At 45.8% G+C, this 15,723-nt stretch overlaps 1 protein-coding gene across 1 annotated transcript; it reads left to right on the top strand.

Annotated features, from left to right (window-relative positions):
• The first annotated feature begins 5,408 nt into the window (after window positions 1-5,408).
• LOC144259511 (olfactory receptor 52R1-like) lies at window positions 5,409-6,407 on the top strand. Its single transcript, XM_077807762.1, has one exon. It carries the CDS (start codon window positions 5,409-5,411, stop codon window positions 6,405-6,407), a length of 999 nt encoding a protein of 332 aa, XP_077663888.1.
• Window positions 6,408-15,723: the final 9,316 nt, after the last annotated feature.

The raw sequence follows: 15,723 nt of genomic DNA on the forward strand, positions 1-15,723 counted from the left end.
AAGAATTACTTATCTCTGATTCCTTAGCGACAGTGCAGTATGCCTGCAGAAAGTGTTCTTATCTCCCGTAAGTCATCTGTCTATTGATCTGTCTGTCTACTATTAACTGATCCACCCTGGGCATTTTCAGGGTACCAAACCCGATGGAGACCTGGGCATTATCCCTAGTTTTCTTAATAATGAAATAAAATTTTTAAATATGCATAAATGCATGGAGCATCTAATTGCTCTTTGATTCAGCAGAGATCCCAAGAGTTCTCATCTCCCTTTGGGGAGGTCCCTTAATTACTCTTTACTATTAAAGATGGATAAATAGCAGAGAAGCACAGACATGGGAAGAGAGACATTGGCTAAAATGTCCCCAAACCCCAGCCTGTTTGCATCCAGATGACGCTTCTCCGCTAGAGGCTGAGCGAACCCCACTGGGATTTCACAGAGCTATATTATAAATTGTGCACACCCCTGTCAGCTCTCAGTGTAGGATGTTGCTGCAGATGCCAGGGTGAGAGAAGTGCGGCACACGGATACCTGAGGGGGATTCCCAGGGAAGAGGCTTCCATCTCAGAAATCACAGGTACGCATCTCTTTCTGTTCAACAAACCAAGTGCAACACAAACATGATGGGACAGACAATAGGTCTGTATTCATTTCTGCTCCGCACAGCCATGAAACATCCCAGGGCCCTTGCCACAGGTGCTGAATTTGCTCTAGTATCATGGCCAAAATGTCCCTCTTAACTGTGCCCCTCCCCCCCCCGGCTGATGGCCGCCAGCCCCAAACTGCCTGCATTGAAGTGGCACAGTGCATATTTCAGGATGAAAGGTGTGTGACTCAGGCCCAGTCTACACTAGGATTTTATATCAAGGAATCATGGAGCCACAGGGTGAGAAGGGATCACAGGGGTCATCTAGTCTAACCCCCTGCCAAGATGCACGATTTGTTGTGTCTAAACCATCCCATAGAGATGGCTATTTAGCATCTTTTTGAAAATCTCCAACAAAGGATCTTCCACAAGCTCCTGAGGCATCTGTTCCATTGTCCTCCTGTTCTCAGAGTTTGGCAGTTTATCTGAGATTTAACCTAAATCTGCTCTGCTGTAGTTTGAACCCATTGTCTCTTCTCCTGCCTCTGTAGTAAGACAGAACAACTTTCCTCCATCTTTTTATGGCAGGCTTTCAAGTATCTGAAGACTGCTGCCATGTCCCCCCTCGATCTCCTCCTTTCCAAGCTAAACATACCGAGTTCCTTCAGCCTTTGTTCATATGACTTGAATTATATCCCTTGGAACCTCTTTGTCTCTCACCTCTGGATCCTTTCCAGTTTCTCTACATCCTTCCAATACATTGAAGACCTAAACTGGGCACTGAACTCCAGCTGAGGCCTGACCAGCACTGAGTAGAGCGGTATTATCACCTCCCGTGACTCGCATGCTATGCCTCTGCTAATGCAAACAAAAATTCAGTTTGCTTCTTCTGCAATAGCAGAAAAATTGACACCCCTGAGAGATGTAGCTATATCAACCTAACCCCCGTGTAGACAGCATGAGGTTCTACTGAAGAATTCAGTTACCATCTCGGACAGGTGGATTACCTATGATGACAGGAGAACCCCTGCTGTCCGTATAAGAATTGTCTAGATTGAAGTGCTATGGCAGCACCGCGGATCTGCAGACAGGAGGAGCTGGAGATTCCACCATTTCCCGTCGCAGTTTGTTTCCATGGTTAATCACCCTCAGTGCTAATCATTGGGCCCTTATTTCCAGCTGGAATTTGCCTGGATTCAACTTCCCACCACTTGGCCTTGCTCTGCCTTTCTCCGCTAAATTACAGAGTCTGTTAGTATGCAGGGTTTTCTCCCCATGAAAGTAACCGCTTGATGGTATTTTTGGTAAGATAAATAGATGAAGTTCTTCATGTCTCTCTCTCTCTGCCAGGCATTTTCTGCAGCCTGAAATCATTTTTGTGGCTCGTTATGACACCGTCTCCAATTTTTCAACATCCTTTTGGAAATGTGAACCGCAGAACTGGACGCAGTCGGTTTCACCAATGCCATGTACAGAGGTAAAATCCTCCCCCTGCTCCAACTCACCACTCCTTCTTTTATGCATCCAAGGATCGCATCAGTCCTTTTGGCCACAGCATCGCACTGGGACCTCATTGACAACTGCTTTCTGAGATCTGTCAGTTACCCAGATTTTTGTGCATTTGACATGTGCACTACTGAAACTGTATAGTATTAATCCTTTTAATCAGAATATTTTCCCTACTTAAGCAAATGCCACAGAGAAATCAAAGTCTGTTGGATCTGTGCAGTTCCCTTGATCAACCAAACGTACTCTCATTAAAGGATGAAATGTAATTTATTTGAACAGACTTGTTTTCCACACACCCTGTTGTTGTGTGACATTAATTATATTCCTGGACTTTTAATTAATCCCATACCAGCTTTTCCATTGTTTCCTAACCTTGTCAAATTTTTTTTAAACTTTTCCTTTTTTTAATTGCTTACATTTAACACAGAACTGTCCTGTATTTGCCTTTTTTTGTTGTTGTTTTTTTGTTTGGCTTTCCTGCTGCCTGATTGTGTACTTCTGGTTTTGAATGAGGTGTGTGGTTGATGGGTCAATTAGTAACTCTGGTGTTTGTCACTCTAAGGTTCTACTGTAGATGCCTTTAACATCCTCCTTGACAGCTAATGGACTGGAAAGTATTTCATCACCTCTTGTGATATGAGTACCTCATACTGCTTCTTTCCAAATGCAGAACAAAAGCATTTCTTTAATACATTTTCCTTTTCTGCAACATTAAGAAGTTTCCTTGCTACCTCTAGGAATTGAAACCTAAACCGTTTCTAGGGTTTCTTTTGTTATTAATAGACTTAATAACCTCGTTTTTAGGATCCTTAGTTTTGCAAGCAGGAATTTTTCCCTCATGTCTTCAACATCCCCTCACAATTTTAATAACTTCTGATTTGTATTGCTTTTCCCTTTCTCCCATTTGTTATATATTGCTCCCCTCCACCCTCTGCCACAATAGTTCCTCTCTTCACTTTACCACTGATAAATGATCAAACTGCTTGTTTGTTTCCTGCTGCCATCTGCTATCATAACTTGCATGGAAAGGAATAAAGAGTACTTATTAAAAAAAAACCCATAACAACATGCACGCACACAGAGACACATGTACATTTCTGGGTGCGGGGGAGAGACACTTACAAGGGGAGGGCTGAATTTTACAGAGGAGTGTAAGTCCAGCTGTCATTTGAAGAGCTGTCTGCAGCGGTGGAATGTAGGGGAAAGCGTGAAGTCCCAGAAATCAGAAATGGATGTACGGGTAGTCTGGGGAGGGCATGGGAAAGAGCTCTGAATGTGCCGAAGGGGCAGGCAGACACACAATCTGCTCATTTTGGAGGGTTACAAGGAACTGCAGCATGTTCGTTTGCTGCTCCAAAACTTTTATCAGCCTCTCTGTTGTGTCCTGAGTTTATGCCATTTTTTTCTTTTCTTTTGCTGCTTGTCGCTTTCCCTCCATGCCCTGCGTTCCCTCTTGTCTGTATCAGAGAACTGTTGCACCTCCCAGAAGATATCTGCCAAGCTCCATCTTGGGTGCTTTTTTATCTGGCAGAAATGCTCAGCTGGAGTGGGGGGGGGTACCTCCATTCCAGGTCATATCTGGTGAATCACAAGTAACAACATACAGAAGCATTATTGTTAACTGTACGCACAGCACTGAAAACGCTACATTAAAATACACCGCTGGTAACACACCAATCACTTTCTGGTTGTCACTTGACAAGCACACATGCCAGCGAACACTGCAAGGAAGGTGAATGTTCCCAGGGCTGAAGGACATTGTGCATGGGAGAAAAGCATTGTGAAAGGGGACACAGAGCACTTCTCAGGGGACAACACTCGGCCGGAGTCATTGTGGCAGGTATCTCCCTCCTGAGGGGAAGCAAGGAAGCAACGGTGCATCTACTACATGCTTGCGGCTTTCGCCCTAATCCCTATGCTGCTCTTCTGTGTGCCGCTTTAGTCCTTCCCAATAAATTGTAGAATGGGGCTGGAAAGTGTCCCTCAATGGGGGAAGGAACAAAGCAGCTCTGCTAAGGACCCTCTGGCACAGTATTGTGGAGTAACCAGCAGGAAAGTTTGCTGGAGAACTCTTTGGAGGAATCCTGTGAAATCTCAGTGTGCATCAACACCCTGTTCCACCGTGCTCCTTCGCTGCACAGGGAAATGACCAGCACACAGAAACAAAGCCAGCCTTGTACATTTCTCTTCCCTCAACCCACCTCCACACTTCACAAAGCAAATCCACTTACCAGGGAATCTCTTCTCCTGCTTCTGGCTCACCTAATTGTAACTGCTGAGACTGTCTGGACACCTCCAGAATGGAGAAGAGCTCCTGACTGGACACAGAACTGGGCAAAGCCGGCATGGGCTCCACATCTTCTAATGCCTCACCTCCTTCCCCTTTGCTGTGCGCTGCAGTGTGTCCTGAATACAGCTCTTTTCCCACAAGCTGCATGAAATCTCCCATAGGTATCGACATCCTACAGCTGGAACACAGCTGGGACTGCACGGCCTCCTCTCCGCACATACTGAGCAGATCCAGCCGATCCACATAGCCCAAGGTGGTGAGAATTTGCTGTGTGGAGCCACCAAGGCCACCTAGGAAGATGTGATGTAAGCTCTCCATGTTGAGCAAACAGGACAGGGGAATTGCTAAATTCCCTGGCCTTTAAAGGGGGAGGGGTGGAAAGTTTTTACCTTGATACAGGACAGAGGAGTTATAACTGCTTACCAGAGTGGTCAGGAGGAGCATTGTGGGACAACTTCCAGAGCCCAATTACAGCAATAAAATCAAGCCCAAGGGTCTACACTGGAGCTTCAGTGACAAAAGTTTTGCATAAAAAGCCTTACAACTCGCATCAGGGTGGTTTTATTATCTCACTGAATCTGAGAAGTTCCATCATTAAAAGTGGCTTTGCAGTGTGTACAGGGCCACTGTTTCTTCTCCAAAAGATACTTTTTGGGAGGAAAAACTTGGCAGTGTAGACAAGGCCTAAGGAACAATGATGAATAACGAGTATCCACAATTGTGTTTCCTGCTGGTGTCTATTAAGGTTTCCCAGACCACGATGTGTTGAAGTTACTGACACACTGAGCACCAGAACACATGGAATTGGCATTTGTAGCATCATGTGTTCATAATTCATTTCTCTGAATCATAAAAATGTCGTTTTTCAGTGTGTGAAGGGCGACCGATCTGCTTCACCCATGAGAACAGTCTACAGTTGTGCATATTGTGTCTCATATTCACATTTTCTCTCCATCCAGGCATTTGTACTGCGACCATCAGCCTAGAGCCTGGGCACATAGAGGAAGTCAGTGGGACATACGGTACATGCAGGAGACACCGTTCTGCCTCAGAGTTGGACAACTTCTTCCCTACTCCATGTCAGATTCCAACACAACTGACTTCACCAACCCCTCCACCTTCATCCTGCTGGGCATTCCTGGCCTGGAGGCCGTCCATGTCTGGATCTCCATCCCCTTCTGCACCATGTACGTCATAGCCATCTTGGGGAACTTCACCGTCCTGTTCATCGTGAAGATGGAACCTAGCCTCCATAGGCCCATGTACTATTTCCTCTGCATGCTGGCCGTCACCGACCTGGGCCTGTCTACATCAATCCTACCCAAAATGTTGAGCATCTTCTGGTTCAATTCCAGAGAGATCGATTTCAGTGCCTGCCTCACCCAGATGTACTTTATTCACTGCTTCTCAGTGATGCAGTCTGGGATCTTTGCAGCCATGGCTCTGGATCGCTACGTGGCCATCTGCCATCCCCTGAGACATTCCACCATCCTGACAAACCCCACTGTGGCCACGATTGGCCTGGCCATGGTGCTACGCTGTGGCATTTTCTCACTGCCCTATCCCTTCCTGGCGAGGCAATGGCCATATTGCAGAACCAACATCATCCCACAGACATTATGTGTGCACATGGCCGTGGTGAATCTGGCCTGTGCCGACACCCACGTCAGTAGTTACTACGGACTCTTTCTGCAATTCAGTGTGATGGGTCTGGATGTGATTTTTATTGTTGTGTCCTATATCCAGATCCTCAGGGCCATCTTCAGCCTCCCCACAAAGGATGCCCGGATCAAGACTTTTGGGACCTGCAGCTCCCACCTCTTTGTCATTTTAGCCTTTTACATTCCACGTCTCTTCATCTCTCTCCTCTATCGGTTTGGCCAGAATGTGGCTCTGAATTTCCATGTTCTCATTTCCAACGTTTACCTCTTGATGCCCCCCATGCTAAACCCTATCATCTACGCGGTAAGGACCAAACAGATCTGGGACAGGCTGCTCCGTCTCTTTACTCATGAAGGGCCCTAATGGTTTCTCCTCAGGTTCTGACTCTCAGATTGAGCGATGTGCAGACCTGGCTGGTTATATGGTGCTGGACTCTCTTCCCTGAATCACTGACGGGACAGACAAAGTGACTTTAATCTTTTCATGGCCTTACTGTGCTGTGTCAGTGTGAGAAACTGAGGAAGCAGTCTGTGTACAATTTCTTAATTCATAGGTTTCCAACCTTACTAATTGCTGATAACTGGACCCCTGAGGCCCGGTGCCCTGCCCTACCTGTACCCCCAAGCCCCATCCTCCTGTCTCACCTCTTCCCCCAAGGCCCCACCTCTGTTCCTATCTCCTCTTATCCCCAGCCCTATCCACTCCTGGTTCATTTCCACCTCCCTCCCCATGCCCCCAGCTGGTTTCAATTTGTTCCAGGCTGGGACAGAAACTGCTTCAGCCTGACAAGGAGCCTTCAGTGAGCGCAGCAAGGACTCAGTGCTGGGGCCACGGGGACAATGAGAAGTGGAGGGGAAAGCCAGGAATCCTTATAAAAGCAGCTGAGGTTGGGAGCAGTGTTGCCGTGCAGGTGGGCTTAGACTGTGCATCTTACAGCTTGTGGGCACTAAAGCTCAGCCACAGACTCCTGAGGGAAGAGACCATTGTGTGGCTTATTTCTTTAGCTTTCAGCTTCCTGTTGTTTCTAATCCCCAGCGCCCTCCAATGTGGATGGGCTGGGAGTCCTTTGCCCTGAGCCAGGGCTTAGGGTCAGGGCAAGGGATCAGCCTTGAAGCTAGGTGGACAACATCTGTGAGTGGTGGAAGGAGAAGCCCCTGTGTTAGTTGGGAAGGTAGGATGCCCAGAAGAGACCAGGATGGCTTCGGTAGCTCAAGGGAGGCAGATAAACAGCAAACCTTCCATTAGCCAAGTATTTACACATTTACACGCTACCTTCTCTGGAACTACAGGGCACCCGTTGCCCAGGGGCTGAAATTGAGTCTAACATTAGCTCTGCAGGATGCTTTTAATCACTACATCTAGAAACTCTTTAACTAGGCAGCATTATCCCCATGTCATGGATAGATTGAGCCACACAGCGATAAACTGATTTATACAAGGCCACACAGTGAGACGGTGGCAGAGCGGGAATAGGAACTGAGAGTCCTGAGCCTCCCTCCCCAGCACCATTCCTCTGGCCATGAACTGGCATTGCTCTTCTGGGTTATATTAGACGCAGTGACACGATTTGTGTGGCGTGATCAGTGGAGTTGCCGTCCTTCTTAAACAGGAGGAATTTATTAAAGAAACAGCTAAAAACTACATCCACAAAAACAGGTTTCCACACAGCTCAGTTTTAAACCTCGGCTTGCTTGTTTACCAGGGGCCACACGCTTCCTGGAATGCTGCACGGTTCATTGAGTCCACTGATGTACTGCAAGGAACCAAATCAGTGCAGCGTGTGACTCGTAGGCCCTGATTAGGACATTTTGATAGCAACTGACTAGGAATAATAAATAATAATTTCCATTTAATGCGTGGAGAGGCTGTGTTGAAGGTCACCCAACGTATTCGTGACAGAGCTTTGACTCTTCGCTCCTAACTCACTGGTCTCTGTTGATGCTTTATCTCTAGTTAATTGTCTTGGGCCAAATCCTCAGCTAGTGTAAATGGGAGCAGCCCCACTGAAATCTGGGGAGATCCCCTCAGCAGAGAAACCAATGGAGAGAGAGCGCCAGGCCTCTGTGCTCCTGCAGAGACTTCACAGGCTGGGTCTGAGAGAGACTAAGCAAGGGATTGGCAGCTAGGGACTTATGGCCTATGCTCCTGTCTCAAGACACTTCCCTTCATGCTGCCTCAATTTCCCCATCTGTAAAAGGGGGATACCTCCTGGGACTAGTGAGCAATAGTCTGTGTATCAGCCATGAACAGTGATCTCTCTGTCCATGTCTTACCACGCTTCAGTGGGACACAGCTGTGGAAGCCAAATTCAGGAAAAATTGCCAAGAAATGGGGCAGACTCACCCCAGACTGATTATAGATTATATTATTAGATTATAACAAGACAGTAAGAAATGTAAATTTCTGTCTCACCAAACTGGTTAATAAAGAGCCAAAAATACAGTCTCCTGAGGCATCCCAGCCTTTGCCTCACCACTTGGACACGGGACTCCATGATGAGTGCTCAGTGAAACCCAATTTCACCACATATAGGGTCCTTCTAATCTCAAGAGACCAGCCACTTAGCCAGGTCAATATATAACTCAGAATTTACCCAGTGATCACGCTGCTGCCAGTCCTTCAGCAATTAAAAACTAAAGGTTTAATAATAAAAGAAAAAGAAGAGTTATTAATTGTTTGTCGATGAGCTATATACAAGTGATTTTTCAGTGTTCAGACTTTAGGATCACATCAGTGAAGAAAGAAACTGCTAACTTGCAAAAGTCTCTCTGGAAATTACCCAAGCAGCTGGGGGTTCATCAGTCTTTCTTCAGAGTTTCTGTGTTAGAAACCCAGCCCAGAGAACCGAAGACAAGACGGAGATGTTTCAGGGGTTCTTTTGTGTTCTCTGCCCTGTGCATGGAATTTTACTGTCCCAAAGAAAGCTCACAGTCCAGGGGCCTGTCACGGGTCTTTACATGTGTTGATGACTCACAAGGGCAGCCGTTGCCCATATTCTTGAAGAGCTGTGATTCTTCTATGGCCCATTGTCAGAGCTAGGAGTCCTTGGTGGGCTAATAACACACAGCTGTCTGGCCCTCATGCAAATTCCACCTGAGGGGTGCTACCCAGTAGGAAAACAGGTGTAAGATACCAGTACATCGCCAGTGTTCAGAGCTTCAGAGACAGGGATGATACAGGCACCTAAATAGGATAGTCGTACTGAGCAAATCATGACTTTCCCACTGACACCTGACAGGACACACTTCGTACAAGCTTTGTAGCAGTTGTATAACCGTGGTAGCAACAATGACAAAAATGGTCATTGTTCAATCATACAGCATCACACCCTGTTCTCGTCCCATGATGGGTGCTACAGCTGGTAGCCACGTAAGGAAGGGGCATTGCCGGGTTCGAGCAGGGCAAGCAGCTGGGACACAACAGCCACTGGAAGACGGGAAGAGCACATTAAAACCTGTTTTCCTGCACGGAGCCTTGTCCTCGTTCAAAGAAAGGAGGAAAGAGTTCTTGAAAAGTGAGAGGTGGACGTCCAGGAACTCGGCTTTTTCCTCCAAGCGTCGCCAGCCAGCCCCCTTGGCTTCGAAGAACCTGCTCAAAGAGGGGATCTTGTGAGAGTCCTTGTGTTTTCTGGGACTAGCCCAAGGACAGAACTCCTATGATGGGATCCCCGGGGTGCAACCTGGACTGTGGGACAGCTGAGCCCTCTGTCCCACCAACCTGGGGTATCCCTCTCACACTGTGTTACTGAGTGAAGCCACTAACCTCTGGCAGGTCCTGGGCTTACACACACATACACAGGCAGGGACACACCCAGCTGAGTTATATGAATAAACTCCCAGTCGCTCATAAGAAACGCTCGATAGGCTCAAGACAATTCCGCCCAGCTCCCCAGCCTTGCACCCCAGAACTGCACCATACTGCCCTGATCCGAAGCTTGGCCCTTAGTTTGATCCCTTAGCGACAGACCAGTGTGCCTGGAGAAAGTGTTCTATCTCTCATAAAGAAAAGGAGTACTTGTGGCACCTTAGAGACTAACCAATTTATTTGAGCATGAGCTTTCGTGAGCTACAGCTCACTTCATCAGATGCATACCGTGGAAACTGCAGCAGACTTTATATATACACAGAGAATATGAAACAATACCTCCTCCCACCCCACTGTCCTGCTGGTAATAGCTTATCTAAAGTAATCATCAGGTTAGGCCATTTCCAGCACAAATCCAGGTTTTCTCACCCTCCACCCCCCCACACAAATTCACTCTCCGCACCAGCAGGAGAGTGAATTTGTGTGGGGGGGTGGAGGGTGAGAAAACCTGGATTTGTGCTGGAAATGGCCTAACCTGATGATTACTTTAGATAAGCTATTACCAGCAGGACAGTGGGGTGGGAGGAGGTATTGTTTCATATTCTCTGTGTATATATAAAGTCTGCTGCAGTTTCCATGGTATGCATCTGATGAAGTGAGCTGTAGCTCACGAAAGCTCATGCTCAAATAAATTTGTTAGTCTCTAAGGTGCCATAAGTACTCCTTTTCTTTTTGCGAATACAGACTAACACGGCTGTTACTCTGAAACCTATCTCCCGTAAGTCATCTGTCTCCTGATCTGTCTGTCTACCATCTACCCATCCATCCCGGGCATTTACAGGGTATCAGACCCTAGAGAGACCTGGGCATTATCACTCATTTTCTTCCTAATCAACTACATTTTTTCAAATATGCATAAATGTGCAGAGCAGCTAATTCCTCTTTGACTCAGCGGAGAGCCCAGGAGTTCTCATCTCCCATTGGGAAGGTCCCTTAATTGCTGTTTACTCCCAAAGCTGGATAAATAGCAGAGAAGCGCAGATATGGAAAGAGAGAAATTGGCTAGAGTGTCTCTGGGCTCCAGCCTGTTTGCATCTAGATGCTGCTTCTCCCCTAGAGGCTGAGCGAACCCCCTGGGATTGCACAGAGCTATATTATAAGCAATGCACACCACTGTCAGCTCTCGGTGTGGGATGTTGCTGCAGATGCTGGGGTGAGAGAAGTGTGGGACACGGCTACCTGAGGGGGATTCCCAGGGAAGACGCTTCCATCTAAAAAATCACAGGTACCATCTCTCTCTTTTTGACAAACCCAGTGCAACCTGGATGTGATGGGATAGGGAATAGGGTTGTGGTCCTTTCCAATCTGTAAATCCATTAAAAATCCTAGGGCCCTTGGCACAAAGGACGAGTTTGATCCATTATCATGGGCCAAAATGTCCCTCTTTACTATGCCGTCCCACCCACCCCGGATGACGGCCTCCAGCCCCAAACTGGTTACATTTCACTGGCACGGTGGATCCTTTAGGATGAAAAGTGTTACTAGGTGTCCAATACAAGGCCAAATTCGGAGGCTGTGGCTGGAAGTTCACTTAGGCCTCAATGCAGCAAAATTCCCCTTGGAGAAAGAACTGAGTAAAGACTTTGGGATCCAGCTGTGTGTTAATGCACAGGCACGGTTACATCCTCCTCCTGCAATGTGGGGCTCTGGCTATTATAGGGGGCAGTGAGGACTGTTACCTGACTTTAATGTGCTGGAAAGCACGGAGGTGGTAAGGCTCCTCACTAGAATAAGTACAAGAATTTTTCAACATGGGCAAGACATAATGTCTCCTAGCATCATTTGAGAATTTGGCTGAATCGTTATGCCTGAAGCTTTCAAAATGCAATTCATCCAGAAGCAGACACCCAGCATGGGAAATTTCAGTCCAAGTGGTTAATGTTTGGCAAACTTATAAGCAACTGAAAAATAGGTCTTCTAATTGAAGGAATGAGACACCCTTAACTAACGGTGGTGCCACAAAACCATCTACAATGACCAATCCATGTGTGAATGCCATTCAGCGAAGCTCTTTGCTCCAACAGTGTCTGTGGCAAGGAGTTCCACAGGCCAAATATGTATTATGTAAACAGCTTTCTTTTAGCAGTTCAAACTTTCAATGTACTTGAATGTTTCCAGGTTCATGTGTTATGAAACACAGTGAATAGAAATGACAGATCAAATTTGTTTTCAATAGGTTCATAGGGTTTAAGGCTATTTGATCATCCAGCCTGACCTCCTGTATAACACAGGCCATTCAATTTCACCCATTTACCTGTGAACTGAGATCCATGTCTTCTATGTGACTAAGGCCTGGTCTAGACTTGGATTTTATTTCAAGGAATCCTGGAGGCACAGGTTGAGAAGGTATCGCAGGGGTCATCTCCTCTAACCCCCTGCCAACATGCAGGGTTGGTTGTGTCTAAACCAACCCATAGAGATGGCTATTTAGCCTCCTTTTCAAAACCTCCCCCAAAGGAGCTTACACAATCTCCTGAGGCATCTGTTCCAATGTCCTCCTGTTCTTAGAATTTGGCACTTTATCTGAGATTTAACTAAATCTGCTATGCTCTACTTTGAACCCACTGTCTCTTCTCCTGCCCTCTGCGGTAAGACAGAACAACCTTTCTCCATCTTTTTTATGAAGGCCTTTCAAGGATCTGAAGACCACTGCCATGTCCCCCTTCAATCTCCTCTTCCGCAAGCTAAATGTACCCAGTTCCTTCAGCCTTTGCTCAAAAGACTTGAATTCCATCCCTTGGATCCTCTTTGTCTCTCACCTGTGGATCCTTTCCAGTATCTCTACATCCTTCCTATACATTGGAGACCCAAACTGGACACCGTACTCCAGCTGAGGCCTGGCCAGCGTGGAGTAGAGAGGTTCTATCACCTCCCGTGACTCGCCTGCTATGCCTCTGCTAATGCAACCTAACATTGCATTTGCTTCTTTTGCAAAAGCAAAGAAATTGACACCCCTGAGAGATGTAGCTATATCAACCTAACCCCGGTGTAGATAGCAGGAGCTCTACTGAAGAATTCTTCATTGACTTAGTTACCGAGAGGTGGATTACCTACGATGACAGGAGATTCTCTGGTGTTGGTGTGAGAATTGTCTAGATTGAAGTGCTATGGCAGCACCGCTGTTCTGCAGACACGAGGAGCTGGAGATTCCACCACTTCCCTCTGCAGTTTGTTTTTATGGTTAATCACCCTCAGTGATAAACACTGGTTCCTTATTTCCAACTGGAATTTGTTTGGATTCAGCTTCCAACCACCGGGCCTTGCTGTGCCTTCTCCGCTAGATTACAGAGCCCATTGGTGTGCAGGGTTTTCTCCCCATGAAAGTATCCACTTGATGGTCTTTTTGGTAAGATAAATATCTGAAGTTTTTTTACGTCCCTCTCTCTCTGTCAGGCATTTTCTGCAGCCTGAAATAATTTTTGTGACTCCTTTAGCATAGTCTCCAATTATTCAACATCCTTTTTGAAATGTGAACCCAAGAACTGGACACAGTTGTTTTCACCAAAATCATGTGCAGAGGTAGAATCCTTCCAATGATCCAACTTACCACTCCTTCATTTATGCATCCAAGGATCACATCAGCCCTTTTGGCCAATGCATCGCACTGGGAGCTCACAATGATCTGGTTGTCCACAGTGACCCCTAAAACCTTGTCAGGTTTCCTTCATTTGATAATACGGTGCCCTAGTCTGTGGGTCTAGCCTACATTCCCCGTTCTGAGAGGATCACTTTGCATTTGATTGTATTAAAATATTTTGTTTGTTTGTTTGTTCGGTCCCAGCTCACCAAACGCAGTGATTTTCTAATTGCTTCCAGATCCTTGATGAAAATATTGAATAGTACTTGGCTTAAAACTGCTCCCTGAAGAACCACACTAGAAATCGCCCGATTCACTGACAATGACAAATTGAAAACTGCTTTCTGAGATCTGTCAGTTACCCAGATTTTTGTGCATTTGACATGTGCTCTACTGATATTGTATTGTATCTATATTTTTAATCAGAATATTTTCCCTACTGAAGCAAATACCTCAGAGAAATCAGAGTCTATTGGATCTGTACAGTTCCCTTGATCAACCAAACGTACTCTCATTAAAGGATGAAATGTAATTTATTTGAACAGACTTGTTTTGCACACACCCTGTTGTTGTGTGGCATTAGTTATATTCCTGGACTTGAACTAATCCCACACCAGCTTTTCCATTGTTTCCCAGCTTTGTCAAATCTTTTTTTTTAAACTTTCCCTTTTTTTAATAGTTTACATTTAACACAGAACTGTCCTGTATATGCCTTTTTTTTTTGTTTGTTTGGTTTTGCTGCTGTCTGATTGCGTACTTCTGGTTTTGAATGAGGTGTGTGGTTGATCGGTCAATTAGTAACTCTGGTGTTTGTCACTCTAAGGTTCTACTCTAGATGTGTTTAACAACGTCCTTGACAGCTAATGGACTGGAAAGTATTTTGTCAACTCTTTTGATTTAAGTACTTCATACTGCTTCTTTCCAAATTCAGAACAAAAATATTTCTTCAACACATTTTCCTTTTCGGCAACATTAAATAGATGCCTTGCTACCTCTAGGAATTGGCCTATAGCTTTCCTAGGATTTATTTTTTCCTTAATATTCTTAAAAAGCTCCTTTTTGTGATCCTTAGCCCTTTTTTTTCCTTTTCTCACTTTTGCTATATATTGCTACCTCCACCCTCACCACCGCAATTGCTCCCTTCGCTTTGCCACTGGACTGGATTTTTAGCCAAAATTGTCAACTTTCTTGATTGTAAAATGGTGGTTTTCTGTCTCTCTAATAAACTCTTCTTAAAGAAATCTCAATTTTCCTTCCCATTTCTCTGTCTAAATTTTTCCTCCCTTTGGGGAATCAGCACCTTTGAAGCCCTAAGTGTCTATAGATATTACTGGCTGGGAACTGGTCTATGTTTGTCCATTTGATTGTAATCAGTTACATTCATAGCATCATAGCATCATAGAATCATAGAATATCAGAGTTGGAAAGGACCTCTGGAGGTCATCTAGTCCAACCTCCAACCCAGAGCAGGACCAATCCCAACTAAATCATCCCAGCCAGGGCTTGGTCAAGCCTGACCTTAAAAACTTCTAAGGAAGGGGATTCCACCACCTCCCTAGGTAACGCATTCCAGTGTTTCACCACCCTCCTAGTTAAAAAGTTTTTCCTAATATCCAACCTAAATCTCCCACACTGCAACTTGAGACCATTACTCCTTGTCCTGTCCTCTTCCACCACTGAGAATAGTCTAGATCCAACCTCTTTGGATCCACCTTTCATGTAGTTAAAAGCAGCTATCAAGTCCCCCCTCATTCTTCTCTTCCGTAGACTAAACAAGCCCAGTTCCCTCAGCCTCTCCTCATAAGTCATGTGTTCCAGACCCCTAATCATTTTTGTTGCCCTTCGCTGGACTCTCTCCAATTTCTCCACATCCTTCTTGTAGTGTGGAGCCCAAAACTGGACACAGTACTCCAGATGAGGCCTCACCAATGTCAAATGGAGGGGAATGATCACATCCCTCGATCTGCTGGCAATGCCCTTATATATATATCCCAAAATGCCATTGGCCTTCTTGGCAACAAGGGCACACTGTTGACTCATATCCAGCTTCTCATCCATTGTCACCCCTAGGTCCTTTTCTGCACAACTGCTGCCGAGCCATTCGGTCCCTAGTCTGTAACGGTGCATGGGATTCTTCCATCCTAAGGTCAGGACTCTGCACTTGTCCTTGTTGAACCTCATCAGATTTCTTTTGGCCCAATTCTCCAATTTTTCTAGGTCCCTCTGTATCCTATCCCT

Source organism: Eretmochelys imbricata, chromosome 1 (assembly GCF_965152235.1).
Source record: "Eretmochelys imbricata isolate rEreImb1 chromosome 1, rEreImb1.hap1, whole genome shotgun sequence".
NCBI lineage: Eukaryota > Metazoa > Chordata > Testudines > Cheloniidae > Eretmochelys > Eretmochelys imbricata.

Bases quoted from the DNA above. Each gene is read 5' to 3' on its own strand.
- LOC144259511 (XM_077807762.1), top strand. From the start codon at position 5,409: ATGCAGGAGACACCGTTCTGCCTCAGAGTTGGACAACTTCTTCCCTAC.